Below are 14,064 nucleotides of genomic sequence, written 5' to 3'. Positions count from 1 at the left end.
ACGAACACCTATCTCGTGGGCGTAAAAAGTCTGCTGACCTTGAACTTTACCGCGGCGTACAAAGTCTGCCCGTGCGAACGCACGCTTATACGAATATAAACACTTCTTTGATTGTATCGATTTTACGGCTACCTCCGGCCGTGATGCTACCAGCTACAAATAATTGAACAACGTTTTGTACAAAGATATAATTATCAAAATAGTACTGTTTAGTGTATTGTGCATTTCATAATATGAAAAGTATTCTATGAAATCCTAAATTTAATTCGCAAGATCAAGAAAAAGAACGAGGCATTTGTACAAAATACATATTATCCTTCTAGTTCTTTTTGATGAAACCGAGACAATATTAAGTTTTATCCAGTTGTTTCGGCAGTGGAAACCTACGGTTAGGAATAAATAACGCAGCTGCGACAACATAGTTGTATTGATAACGATTAAAGTCCTAAAAATCGTATTACGTCGTTAACCTTATCTGTCGGTCGTTTAACGAATTATTTCGCGATAAGTAATCGATCAACGGACTGCAAAAAAAACGCTTTTTTCTAAAACAATATATCTATAAATTATCGAAATAAAGGCACTTGAATCTTCTAAAACATACATTTTACTGCTGAGCGTTTAGACATTTAAACGTAAATATAATTCACATTTATTTTCTCTATAGTTAAATGTAGCAAGTTTCATGAAAAATTATGCATGTAAACTTTATATTTTTCTGGTTGACGGAATTTTTTACTCGTATGCATGAAAATTTTGTGCAACTTTGTATTTTTGCGTTATACGCAAGAAAAAACGTTATTTACCTTGTAATACAATTTATAGAACTTTTTGCTCACAGAAGGGGAATTTATTTTGCTTATAATCGCTTCCGCGTGGGTGTGGTGTTTGATGTAACGATAATTCTACCTTATATCATAACTTTATCAATTTCGTTACGAAACATTTTGTTATTTTTCCGGCTATATGCAACCTTCAAGACTACATCGGCTTTTTCGCACATTAGTGATATTATCAATTCTAGTTGCGTAATTTATCAATCTATTTTAAAAAGAATGTGAGTAATCCTACTACACAGAGTTATTCATCATCTAAAGTCTGAGACTCAAGAAGTCGTTCTACTTAATTCAAATAAAGTAGGTATTAATAAACCTTAAAAGTATCTTACCATTGTGTAAATAGTTTTTGTGTATTGTCCATCAGATATTTGCAAATAATTCATTTTTATTTATCAGCGTATTCAACTTTTTCCACTTATAGTTTGTTGTCCTCTGAAGTAACCATAGAAACGGTTAGTCAACACTTACACAATGAAGGTTTAATGATAGGTTAAGGCATGGTGTTTTTTTTCAAACGAATCCCACCCCTTTATCCATGGTTCGGTGCATTGTCGAATTTCATTTTTTTTGTAGACATATTAGAAGCCACTTATAGTCTGAAATGTTGCCTACTGTGCTACAATATTCTCAAAGTATGACTAAAATAATGTTTTCTTGTTTCAGTGAAGATCAACTTAGAAGATGGTAGTATTCTTTTGATGAATCCCCCAACAAATGAAGTCTGGTACCACAGCTTGCCTATAAGGAAGAAACTGCCTGGTGCAAGAATTAATCTTACTTTTAGAAAAATGCGCGGAAAATTGTAACAGCTTTAGTAAATTATTATTATGTTAAAGAATTTACTTGTTTTATTTGCTAGTAAGTGATATTTATGGAAAACATAATCTTCATGATTAAACTCTATTTTCTACCTACTACATTGGGAGATTTTTTGAAAATGGTAACACCATAGTAACTATGACATTTTATTTTGACAGAATAAATGTCAAAATAAAACAATTGGATTTTTATCGGTGTTGACTCACTTGCGTATTTCTTATAATTTTTCTCATTATATCGCCGATAGATGCTGAAGAAAAATAATAAATTATCTTATGACTTTGGTATATTGTTGCGGATTCAAATAAATTTTCCTATAAGGTAAGCGGTCATATTATATTCCGCTGCACCAACGAAGTCATTTCTATGCTCAATATATTATCACAGATTGTTGAGTACATAAGTATGATAAGCCTAGCCTATATAACGGATAGCGGCGTTGAACGACCGCCGTTATTAGCGCATTAGGAAGTTCTACGATCTACATTTACTGGATTGCAGTAGACATATAAAAAATTGTATAACATACATTTTAATACACTAAATGTAACATATAGTTTATTTATATATCGTAGTATATCCTATGAAGGCTTTTAAATAAGTTTTATTAACATTTATTGTTATAAAAATGTGGTATGGTCCAAATTTACAAAGATCATACAAGTATATGATATTTGCTTCAAAGATGCCGTCTCTGAGGATCGACCAGAGTGATCTGAAATGTAAGAATGGGTGTGATTACTATGGCAACCCGCAGTGGCAAGGATATTGTTCCAAATGCCACAGGGAACAGTTACAGCGACAGAGAAGGGCTGGTATGTATATGTGATTTTGAATTAAACATTTCTAATAATTGAACATAGATTCAATCAATATATATTCTTATTTAATTCTGTGCAGATGAAGTTAAGGGCAAAAGTTAGCAAACTATAACTGAGGCCAACCTTTAAAATTATTAAATCCCTTTAGCTATATACATTTTCCATCAGCCTAGATATTGGCTATGGTACTTTTAGTAAGAACTTTTTAGTAATGAAAGATTTTTTTACATTTGTTTACTAGTTTTTTTAGTATTTCATAACTATTCAATTTTATATTTATATATAGTTTTCTTAGTAACAGTGTATTTAATTTGTTTTATTGGAAATAAAAATGACCTAAGGTCTGGATTTTTGGATCTTTTAAGTTTAAAAGCTATGCAAAGTTTTTTTTGTACTTTGTAATAGAGTGTACTTCACCTTCACCATTCAATTGTTATCTCCCCCTTTGGTTATATCGCAATATATGATTTTGACATAATTGTAGATAACTACTGACATTCTCAAGGTTCAGTTAATATAATATTGCCTTAGTCAACTAAATAAGATTATGTCTGATAAATTGAATTTAAATTGTTCATTTAGTATCAAGGTTTGAATACATTGTATGCTACTTATATGATAAAAAAATCTTGTTAGGATGCCTGGCCCAACACTGGCTGATAGAGGTTCAGATGATAAAAATGATGTAACTGTCAGATAAGAGAACAAAATCTTATATTTCCATCACCTATTTTACAAGTTGTATTGTTGGTACCATTTTCTTCCTCCTGAATTTGCTTTCAACGTTTTCTATAAGAAAAAAAATTCTAGCTGAATGAAGAATGAACAAGCATATTTTTTCTCGTAATAGAAAAGGCGTTAGCGGCGTCCGCGTCAGCCACATTGCCGCGACAGGAGCAGAAGAAGCCGGAGCGCGGACTCAAGCTATCGTCTCACTCCTCCTTCTCCAAATTCGAGGAGAAACGCCTGCGTCAAAGCGAGACTCTCAAGAAGGCTAATTTACTTAAATTTAGCGTCTTCAAGAAAAGTAGCGCAGGTATTTTTATCTACAAAAATCTTATAGTATGCATTAAAAGATTTGTATTACTTATCTTAGAAACAATGTAATTATTTGTGATAACTTGAAATACATCTTGTGTTCCATCGTATGGTCAAATTGACCATACATGTTAATATTGAGATTACAAATTTTTAGTTTAAATATTTTGATGGTATTTTCATTAAGATGAGCAAGAGCAATCAGGGAGAAGACCGCAAGAGTTTAAGATCCCGTCGATGGTGTACGAAGGTATGAAGCGTGATTTCCGCACGCACTTCCCGCAGCTGCCGGCGCAGGCGGACCGCGACACGCGCGTCTTCGCGCACTCCTTCATCATGGACGTTATCAAGTGCTCCAATGTTATGTCGGTCGATGAACTGTCAGAAAGGGTGCAGAGACAGTATCAGGTATCTCATACTTTATTAATGGCTGTTTATATAATTATTTGCACCAGCTCACTATATGTCTCCACTGAGGGGCTCGGAACCTACCGTAATAAGGGGTGACTAGGCCATAGTCAGCCACGCTGGCCTATTGTGAGTAGGTTGATTTCACACATAACTTTGAATTTCTTTGCTAATCACCCTAACTTAGGGTAGGCTCCGAGACCCTCAGTGGGGACGTATAGTGAGCTGGTGATGATGATGATATTAATTAGCTCTGATACAATTATCAGAGGTTCATCCGGCACATGGACACGTCGCAGCACTTCGCCGGCCTCGAGCAGGACATCAAGGAGCAGCTCATTGACTTTGTGGAGAAGCATGTCATGACATATTTACATGAGTAAGTATATACTGTTTGTACTACTAAGTGGATATATGTAAAAATCAACACCAAAATAAAAAAAATGAGTGTTTTTTACGGCGTCCATTAATATCGCGGAAACCCAAGGTCATCTGCCAATAATGCCATCCAGCGCATCTCTAAACACTTCTTTTTTCGCGGCATATTCGTAAATATTAATTTTGATTTTGACTGCTACTCTACTATTTATAAAAATAGTAGTCGGTGTTCGAGATTACATTCTACATGAATGCGAAACTTCATCGTGATCTTAAAAGTCGTACTGAGATTAGGAGTATCGAGTGTTGAGTGTTGAGTGTTGAGTGTTGAGTGTTGTGTGTTGAGTGTTGTAACGCGGTGTGCAGACTGCCGGGCGTGGTGTTCTCGCCGGCGGGCACGGAGGACGAGCGGCTGGACCGCGCGCTGTCGGAGCGCATCCAGCAGCTGGGCTGGGTGGGCGAGCGCCACCTCGACTGCGACCTGGACCGCAGCGACGCCGCCTGCCGCCAGCTGCTCTACAAGGCCATCAGCGGTATGTCGCACGCGAAATACATAGCGTTCCAGCACTTTCTATTATAGACCATTTTTGCGCGATCCGGCTCGAAGGACCATCGGTATTAACATCTGATTTTTGTGTTACATAATATGTATATAGAAGCCTTGTGTCAAAAAACTGCTTTAATTATTAACTAGCTGTCGAAAAATTCTTTTTGCGGGATTTAAAAAAACAACTTGATAAATAGTAGACAATATGATGACAAGTTCCAAATTTCAGGGAGATCCGTTTAAATAAGCATCCATCCATTTAATCTTTAGTTTAGTAAGATTGTTAATTTCTATATCATTTCGTGTTGTAACAACTTTAATGTAGCTTTTTAACTTTCTTCGTTTATTAATCTTCTGGCTGGAAGTTCTATTTTCATTTTTGACTAAAGATAATGTAATAGTGATGTAAGAAAGCGTTAGTAGTGAGGTGCGTGCGGTGTAAGTGAGGTATGTCCCAGAGCTGCTGGGCATGGACGGCAGCCTGTCGCCGGGCGGCAAGCTGTCGCGCGTGCGGCGCTGCTGCCGGCACGTGCTGGCGCTGTGCGGCGCGCCCGCCTCCGCCGACGAGCTGCTGCCCCGCCTCATATTCACCGTCAGTATCTACATATCTACATATCGCCTCACTATACTTTTAAACAATTTATTTAGTTTATACTATCATCATCATCTTTCTCCTTATTCCACTTCCGTAGTGGCGCAACAAGTTTTCGTCCCCCACATAATTCTATCATACGTCATCTGTCACTTCCTTCTTGACCATGTCACCTTTCACGTAATACATCCAATTATTGATACTATCGTGAAAACTTAAAAATTCAGAGATACGCTTCTCGCCAGGATCGCGCGCCATATCCGTCTAATGACATTGACAGCTGTCAGTTAGAGATGTGACGGATATGTCAATGATTTAGTGTTGCGCCGCTACTATGGCACGGTACCGATTTGCTTTTTAACAGTATACGACCTTCAACACCATCACCAGCTCATTATACGTCCCCACTATTATTAAATGTAGTAAGATATTGCTTGGTTTTGATAAAATATATATCTTAGACATTTTTTGACTTTCATTAGTCTTTGAAAAAAAAAAAACTTTTTTGTTCGACTTCAAACCTTACGTTTAGTTACTTCTAAACAGATTTTGAATCGAATGTATCACAGTTAAATTGTTACAAATATAAGAAACATATTTAAATTCTATTTTAGTCTATACTAGCTATCGCCCGCGACTCCGTTCGCGTGGAATTAAAAAAAAACAAAAGTGAGAAGCATATGTGTTCCTTCAGACTGACCTCTACATCTATACCAAATTTCATAGTAATTCGTTCAACCGTTTAGTCCACAAACTCCATCCATCTAAACTTTCGTATTTATAATATTAGTATGGTTTTTACATTATAAGTAATTGTTTATAGGTGCTGAAGGCGAACCCGCCGCGGCTGGTGAGCAATATTAACTTCGTGACGCGCTTCTGCAACGCGCAGCGCCTCATGACCGGCGAGGGCGGCTACTACTTCACCAACCTGGTGCGGGCATATATAATAAATTCTTTCTTACATCATTTTTATATACCTCTAACGGTTTATGCAGCGAAAGCCGAGAAAAGTTAAAGTTTAGTGATTTTTTAACGCCGCCGTCCAAAAACACACTGCTTATTAATAGTTCCTAAACATTAGTAATAATAAAATATACTCTATATTACTCATGAATAATTTACCTTTCTGATGGTGAAAGAATTTTAAAAATTGGCCCAGTAGTTTTTGAGTTATATTAATACAAAGATACAAATCTTTCCTCTTTATAATATTAGAACTAGCTGTTGCTCGCGACTTCCTACATGTGGAAATAAAAAATGTAACATAGGTTACTCACAGATAAATTGTCTTTGTAATGGTGAAAGAATTTTTGAAATCGGCCCAGTAGTTTTTGAGTTATAACAATACAAAGATACAAATATTTCCTCTTTATAATATTAGAACTAGCTGTTGCTCGCGACTTTGTCCACGTGTAATTTAAAAATATACCGATAATGTAGCTTTTTAATTTTTAAAGATTTTTTTAAAACGATCCAGTAGTTTTTGAGTTATTCAATATACAAAAATCGAAAAATACCAATTTTTCCTCTTTATAATATTAGTGTCGATTTACTGGGCTTATTTAAAAAATTCTTGCGCCTTTATCAGTGAGTAACATAGGCTTTATTTTTACCAATTTTTAAATTTTAAATGGACAAAGTCGCGAGCAACAGCTAGTTTTTAATGTTGTCTTAGCGACAGTGCTGCCCCCTTAACAAATTATCTTTCGATTAGATATACACTTTGTCTAGGTCTGAACTAAACAGCACAAAAGTCAGCAAATTTCGCTGTTTCACCCCCCCTTTAAAGTTACTAAAAAGGGGGGGGGGGATTTTTGGCAGTACTTAGGTGTTGAATAATCGTTTTTATGCAGTGCTGTGCGGTTTCCTTCATCGAGAACCTCACGGCGGAGTCTCTGAACATGGATAAGCAGGAGTTCGACTGCTACATGGCGATGCCCGCATCCATCGGCGGTAGTGCATGGGTAACTTAATAGAATACAGTTTTCACGTACAGATATAATTTAATCAACACTTTTATATAATAAAGCTACAAGTCCATCATAAGACCTTGTATTGTATGGATCTGAATGTTGGGCCACCAAAGTTGCGGATGAAAGGATTGCATGTGTCTGAGATGCGTATGTTAAGATGGATGTGTGTGACAAGAATGGATAAAGTTAAGAATGTGTATATTAGAGGAAGTTTGAAAGTAGCGCCAGTGGTAGAGAAATTGAGAAGCAAAAGGTTAGCGTGGTATGGATATGTTATGTGACGAAAAGATGGGGACATAAACCAGAAAGGGTTAAGATTGAATGTGGATGGCTACAAAGGAAGAGGAAGACCGAAGAAAGTATGGATGGATTGTGTGAAAGAGGATATGCTTAAGAAAGGAGTGGAAAGAGCAGCACATACTCTGCCGACCCTCCATAAGGGATAAGGGCAAGTGGATGATGATATAATAAAGCTGTTATCTATTAGTGTAGAATGTAACTTTAAGTAAGTAACTTGGTATTAATAGCTTTGGAATAGATAATAGAAGCCACTATCTCCAGAAACAGTTATAACTTATTTGGAATTTTCCCCCAATGATTTCGTTATTTTTTTTGCCATTTCTTTTATTTCTGTAGAAACAAAATCATCTTTCTCTTATCCTACTTCCGTAGGTGACCCTACGTTTCCTGGACATCGTGTTGCGCGTCGACGCATACATAACTCTATCACACGACATCACTCCCTTTTTGATCTATCCATCTCTTTCTACGTCTTCCTCTACCGGTGTACCTCCACACTCATAACTACAGAAATAAAATAAAATGTTAATCCAAAAATCTGCTTTTTAATACTATACGGTATTTTTAAAATTCTCAGTGATTATACAATACTAGCTGTTGCCGTGCGACTTCGTCCGCATGAAATTATGAATATTGTTTTATTGTTTACATTTGTCAAATTCAATTGCAAATATCAAGGTGACATGAGATGATGAAAAAGCATGGCAGCCTTGCTTCCTTGATGTTGGCAGCAACTTATGGTCCCCTTTAAGATTTTCCTCCAATTTATTTACCCACAAGTTTAATAGCGTGAAAATATATAGCCTAAAGCGTGACGCAAGTGTAGGGCTTTTTATTACAAAAAGAATTATTCAAAAATATGCTGTGATTGCTGACATCTTAAGCCACAAAGTGTGTGTTTACGCTTTATTACATTAGTATAGCTAACCTAGCAATAACCTGTACACTAACGTGTGGTGTGGCGCAGGCGGCGGCGCTGTCGCTGTGCGCGTGCGCGCGCGAGGCGGAGGAGCAGCTGGCGCACGCGGACCGCCTGCTGCAGCAGCTCGAACAGCTGGACGCGCAGTCTAAAGCGCTCGCTGATAATGCCGCGAACTTCGAGGTGAATTAACAAAAAAATATGAAAATACTAACTGTCGCCCGCGATTTTGCCCGCGTGGAAAAAAAAAACAAGTAGCCGATGTACATCCTATCTTCTACATCTATGCCAAATTTTATCGTTAACAGTTCAGTAGTAGAGGTTAAAAACAAAACTCTTACAAACATCCATCCATCCATCTCAACATTCCTATTTATAATATTAGTAAGATGTAAGTGCACAAAAAAAATTGTGGGTTAATAATGCAAAATCATGACACAATTTCTTAAAAGGTTGTTTATTTTAATTAAAATAAGATAGATATCCGCCATCTTGTATAACCTGTCAAAATGTAACTTAAAAATCGAATGACACTCAAGCAAAGAGGTTACATGCGTAAAAAGGTTTGATTTTGCCGCGCTATGTAATATAATTGTTTTATATGTAATTTTACAGGAGCAAATAGCAAAGAAAGTGCAAGATGTTCTAGCTAAAACACCATTGGAGATCAAACCGCGTCGCGAGTTGCCGAGGTTCGGTAAATTCAAGAACATCGCAGCGGCGCCACTTATTGACATCGACACACCGCACCAGTCAGAAACACCACACCAATCAAACACAGAAATACAGAAAGAACATGAAATCCCAGTCGTTGAAACTACAATAATAGAAGATAAACAAGAGATGCTCGACTTCCAAGTTCTAGAAAAACCATCACCATCAAAATCTCCCAACAATCTGGATGAGAAATGGGATCTAAAGCAGACCAACTCTATGGAACTCCTTACACCATCACCGCTCGGTTTCACACCCTTTGATTCCAGATCTATCGATGAACTGGTCACTCCAGAGGACTTAGCACCGGGACTAAGTAACATTAACTATGATATAGATTTATCAGACTTTAGTGGAGATAACAGCTTGGCTGAAGATCCACCGAAGTGTGAACATAAAGATCCATTCAGCCCGGACGGTATCAAGGAATTTGATCCATTCGCTCCTATACCTTCCCGTAGTGAACACAGCGCTGTACTAGAAACATTTGACGAGTTCTCTTTAGTTGATGCAAGGAATATGAGTTCTGAAGCATTTGAGGTAGTACACAGGGGACGGGATCCGTTCAGTCCGGTTCTGACTGAAGCGGATCCATTCAGTGCAAACCAACATGCTTCGTTATTAGACGATAAGGAGTCTCCTACAGCTGAATGTTTACTTCCATCGCCGTTGCAGCCTCAGACTAGTAAATCTACTTAAGTTTTTAAATTAACACTAATTAGCAGGATGGCCAGCTAGTGGACTGCCTCTCCCTCTACTTTAGGGTAGTTTTCGAACCCCTCATTGGGAATATAAAGTGAGCTGGTGATGATTGATGTTATAAAATATATGCTAAAGAAAACTAAATGTATTGCATGCAAATAGTTATAAGGATTTATGCAAATAATGGATTACCAATGATTACCCAATATTTATGGATATCCATGGTAATGGATATAAGCAATGTAAGAGATCCATTCAGAACTCACATAATATTGTAAATTTTGATTAGTGTATTGTATTTTAAAATTTAGAAAATATATTTTTAAAATTAGCTGTCGAATCTCAGAATCTGAAACTTCTAATGTAAAAAAAAAATCGTTTTCAACACAATTATTGTAGGTATGTTTAATTAGTTTTAATTTATTGAAATGATTTTGTTCATCACAAGTTATGTATAGCTATTTATAAATATATTTAGAATCTAAGCCATGTTATTTGTTAAATAAAGGAATCACAAGAATTTTTCGTTTTAATAATTAAAACTGATACATTAAAAAAAATTATTATAACTGTATGTCGAACAGGATTATCATAATATACAAAATTTCAATAAACTCCATTCACCACAGGTGCGGAGTTGTTAAAAACTAGGAGAATATGGTCTACAAATTAAGTAACATAAATAAAAGCAATATACATAAGATCTTCACACAATCACTAGCATATTAAAAACAAATTTATTCGATCAGCTGCGCTCAGGTTTGCCGATGACTTTAACTTTGACTTCTGCTTATATACCGTGAGGCTATCGGCAAAGCTGCACGCAAATAATTCCTAATTTACTGCCCTGAAGTATAGGACAGTTGCGACTGGCATGTATAGTTTTGGCCTATAAGTTACCATCTACAACATGCCAGCGCTGGTTCTGAATGCTTGTCTATCATATGAGGCATTATATAGAAGAATTCCACATATGTTTTGTGTCTAATATTTCAACATGGAATTCTACATTAAAATAGTTTTTCTTTAATTTCTATCAGCCTAATATTGTAAAAGTGCTGTTTAGCAAGTCACTGTGTTATGGCATGTTTTTGTTTTATTTTTAATATTGACTAAAATTACAAGCAGCTTAAGCTTTTAAATATTAAACTGCTGACCTAAAATGTTTTTGGATGTCCCTTAATTGTCAAACACACATTTATCATAATAAATTAGTTTGTCACTATAATTTAAAAGATGAAATTTTAAGACATTATTATTCTAAATTTTATCACCTAGGCTATATAAGCTAGGTCTTAGTAATTTAAAAGAATGATACATGAAAAATGCTGCATAATGTACCAATGTACTTATAATATAACAAGCACTATTTAATGAATTACTTACATATTAATTCAAATAAAACTAGACTAATATGCAGACAATGTTCAGAAATAATTCCTACTAGAACATGGTTTATAAAATGTATATAAAATATATTATTCTATTGAAATATGCTGATATCTTTGATATCTATTATTGTTTTTATGTATACAATATTTGTTACATTTATCTAACAGCCTTTTAGTTTAGTAAATACTGGCAGCTTTGCTTGATACATTATTTCATGACATTTTAGTCTACATATTAGTCAGATAATTGCATCATAAACAGATAACCTCTTATGTGTAGGTAAATAGCCTGGTATATACTAAAATCCTAACCAATACACATGCAATATACTAAATCACACATTCACAATTTAAATTTTGGTTTTTATATATACATTTCATATATTTTTGTGCAAAGATCCTTAATATAAGCAATTGGTATCACTAACACAGTCATAAATGGTATGAGACTTAATATTCTAACAGTAGGTTAACACTGCTGAAAGCCCATTCTAAACAACTGTTGTACAAGTCTTCCTTATAGAATAGGCTGGTGTCACCTGCCGATAACCTAAGCTAGGTCTATGGAGGCAATTATAATTAATATGGTCTTATTTAAATTGGTTTTCATATTTTTTTATATTATATGACTACAACAAGGTTGGCTTCCCCCTTGGAAATGCCTATGTACATTACATGCATCATTATTTATCACTTTCTAGTCTCTTGGTGGGGCTCACCACCTCAGCTAATAGATTGATGTAAATCAGCTCACATTGTTATGAATGATTGAGCTGCTGCTCAATAAATAACCATTTCAAAGCTGCCCGGTGAGTCACAACTCATGCAAATTATACCTCTGATCTGTGAATCGGTTCGTTAGTAGTGTTTCACCTGCACAAACTGAGCCGATCTGCAGCTCATCAAATTTAGCCGAGTTACCAATGCGTCAGGTAATAACTCTGTAAATACCAGCTCACTGAGCATCACCCATGGGAATAACTATTATATTATTTAAGTATATTTACATTAAATTTAAATACAATTTTGTTCTGTTTGGAATAATACAATCACAAGTTCTTGACAGGATCTGTGACATCCACAAGTTGCCAAGCCCGTCACCCAAGATCTCTTTAATTTTACAATGAACACACATTTATAGAAATAAAAAAACATTTTTGGCTCACTTTGATGTTGATTACATGTCAAAGTTGCTGATGACACTAAAATTGTTTGCATATTTTGTTAAAATAGATATTTATACATTTTATTTTAGATTAAGACGATCACTTTCACTAAAAATACACTATTCTTGAGGATCATTATTTAAATGCCCTTTTAATTTAGTCCATATGTACCATTACATGTACACGGAAGTTCGGATTAGGCAATCGATATAGTCACATTTATCCCGAGGTTTCCGTTGTCGGCAAACAACTGGGCTAAAGAAGTATCAAACACAAGGCAATCCGAGTTCATGATGGCGGAGGAGACACCCTCGTGGATGGAGCGTGGCATCGCCTCCCATGTGAGGCGCCGGCGGTGACCGTTTAACTCCAGTCTGTATGCAAAATTTTCTGCTTCTTTGCGGGAACCTATTAGTTGAACAATTGCAAAGAATTGCTGGTGTCCATCAAATTTCTCTTGCTTCTCAAGCACCAACATGAAATGATGATTGAAACATGACTGCATCATGACCCAGTCCACCGCCCCGGGTAGGTTTATGTCTGTAGCTAGAAACACAATGTCTTCACCTTGAAGTGTAGTGATGCTTTTGTGTGAAGTCATCAGGTGCTGCATCACTTGGTCCAGGCCGCCCTGCCACTTGCATGAGGCACCGGGACAAGGGCAAGAGTAAGGTCGAAATTCGCACGCCTCCTCGTGTTCTGCTTTCTCAGTGTGCACAAGTGTAACTGTACAACCCGTGTTGGAGTGTTTACATGGGAACATGACATTACTGGCGACCTTCTCCATTGCCAGGTTACGTATGTTGCCGAGCGGCCCGCGGCACGTCGGGCAGCACGACAACTTGGGACGGCAGCTGGAGCACACAAGGTGCCCGCTCTGACATTGTAAGATCGGTGGGAGGACATAGTCGAAACAGACGGGACACTCAAACAGCGAAGCGAGGTCGGCAGACATGGCCGTCGGTATATTCACCAGGGCGGGCACTCCAGGTACGAAACAACTAGCACCGTTAACTCCGCGCCTCTTGCTTGTGCTCATGACACCGTCATACACCGTGTAAAAGACCCGTTAATCGTCGGAGAAGCTCTTTTTAATTTTTTTTAGCACAAAGTGATCTAGGCAGCTACCTCGATCATTTGTATCCCTCGACGACAGAATCCTTTCCACTTGCATAGAAGTTGAAGTACGATTCCATTACAAATCGACTGTCGATGTTTTATTTTCAATTGTCAATCCGATACGTCAGATCTGAACAAATAGAAGTATTCTAGTTTAAAGATATATTTGATTTGTCGTGATGACTTTGAATTTGGATAACACTATGATTTGAATTATATTACTGCGATTGTTCTGATTTATCACAAAAGGTTGAAATTTGTAGTACCATTCCGTGAACTGCAAACTGCGACCAATCGAAACTGAAATTCTATCAAAATTGTGACAGACTGACAGC

General features: G+C 36.6%; 4 protein-coding genes across 5 annotated transcripts in view; 2 read left to right on the top strand and 2 right to left on the bottom strand.

Annotated features, from left to right (window-relative positions):
- The window catches only part of LOC106105525 (tetratricopeptide repeat protein 30A), a 6,481-nt gene extending 5,002 nt beyond the window's left edge, over positions 1-1,479 (bottom strand). Inside the window, exon 1 of the mRNA XM_013285894.1 lies at positions 1,169-1,479. Within this exon, the coding sequence (XP_013141348.1) occupies positions 1,169-1,222 (54 nt within the window). The 5' untranslated portion in view covers positions 1,223-1,479. The remainder of the gene's footprint in view (positions 1-1,168) is intronic.
- Positions 1-1,677, top strand: part of LOC106105534 (alpha-ketoglutarate-dependent dioxygenase alkB homolog 2-like) — a 7,735-nt gene extending 6,058 nt beyond the window's left edge. The window contains exon 4 of the mRNA XM_013285906.1: positions 1,503-1,677. Within this exon, the coding sequence (XP_013141360.1) occupies positions 1,503-1,645 (143 nt within the window). The 3' untranslated portion in view covers positions 1,646-1,677. The remainder of the gene's footprint in view (positions 1-1,502) is intronic.
- Positions 1,678-1,838: 161 nt separating this feature from the next.
- Positions 1,839-10,570, top strand: LOC106104670 (rab5 GDP/GTP exchange factor). 2 transcript variants are annotated; one of them, XM_013284804.1, is made up of 11 exons: positions 1,839-1,979; positions 2,344-2,473; positions 3,330-3,515; positions 3,705-3,925; positions 4,195-4,304; positions 4,670-4,836; positions 5,309-5,442; positions 6,266-6,376; positions 7,299-7,409; positions 8,686-8,820; positions 9,253-10,570. In XM_013284804.1, exons 2-11 carry the CDS (start codon positions 2,344-2,346, stop codon positions 10,048-10,050), a joined length of 2,103 nt encoding a protein of 700 aa, XP_013140258.1. In that variant the 5' UTR covers positions 1,839-1,979; the 3' UTR covers positions 10,051-10,570. The 2 variants fall into 2 exon arrangements, with proteins under 2 accessions (XP_013140258.1, XP_013140249.1); XM_013284795.1 differs by lacking the exon at positions 1,839-1,979 and having other exon boundaries at positions 1,995-2,473.
- A 29-nt stretch (positions 10,571-10,599) lies between these two features.
- Positions 10,600-14,064, bottom strand: LOC106104684 (E3 ubiquitin-protein ligase SIAH1-like). The gene has a single exon (XM_013284817.1). The coding sequence runs from the start codon at positions 13,647-13,649 to the stop codon at positions 12,807-12,809; it is 843 nt and encodes a 280-aa protein (XP_013140271.1). The 5' UTR covers positions 13,650-14,064; the 3' UTR covers positions 10,600-12,806.

Source organism: Papilio polytes, unplaced genomic scaffold, assembly GCF_000836215.1.
Source record: "Papilio polytes unplaced genomic scaffold, Ppol_1.0 DF824270.1, whole genome shotgun sequence".
Taxonomy (NCBI): Eukaryota; Metazoa; Arthropoda; class Insecta; order Lepidoptera; family Papilionidae; genus Papilio; species Papilio polytes.
Note: the sequence above shows the minus strand (reverse complement) of the source record. Positions and strands in the feature narration are given on the sequence as shown.

Coding starts and splice junctions, on each gene's coding strand:
- LOC106104684 (XM_013284817.1), bottom strand. CDS start 13,649: ATGAGCACAAGCAAGAGGCGCGGAGTTAACGGTGCTAGTTGTTTCGTA.
- LOC106104670 (XM_013284795.1), top strand. CDS start 2,287: ATGTGGTATGGTCCAAATTTACAAAGATCATACAAGTATATGATATTT. Junction 3,516..3,704: donor CTTCAAGAAAAGTAGCGCAG/GTATTTTTATCT, acceptor ATTTTCATTAAG/ATGAGCAAGAGCAATCAGGG. Junction 4,837..5,308: donor GCTCTACAAGGCCATCAGCG/GTATGTCGCACG, acceptor GGTATGTCCCAG/AGCTGCTGGGCATGGACGGC.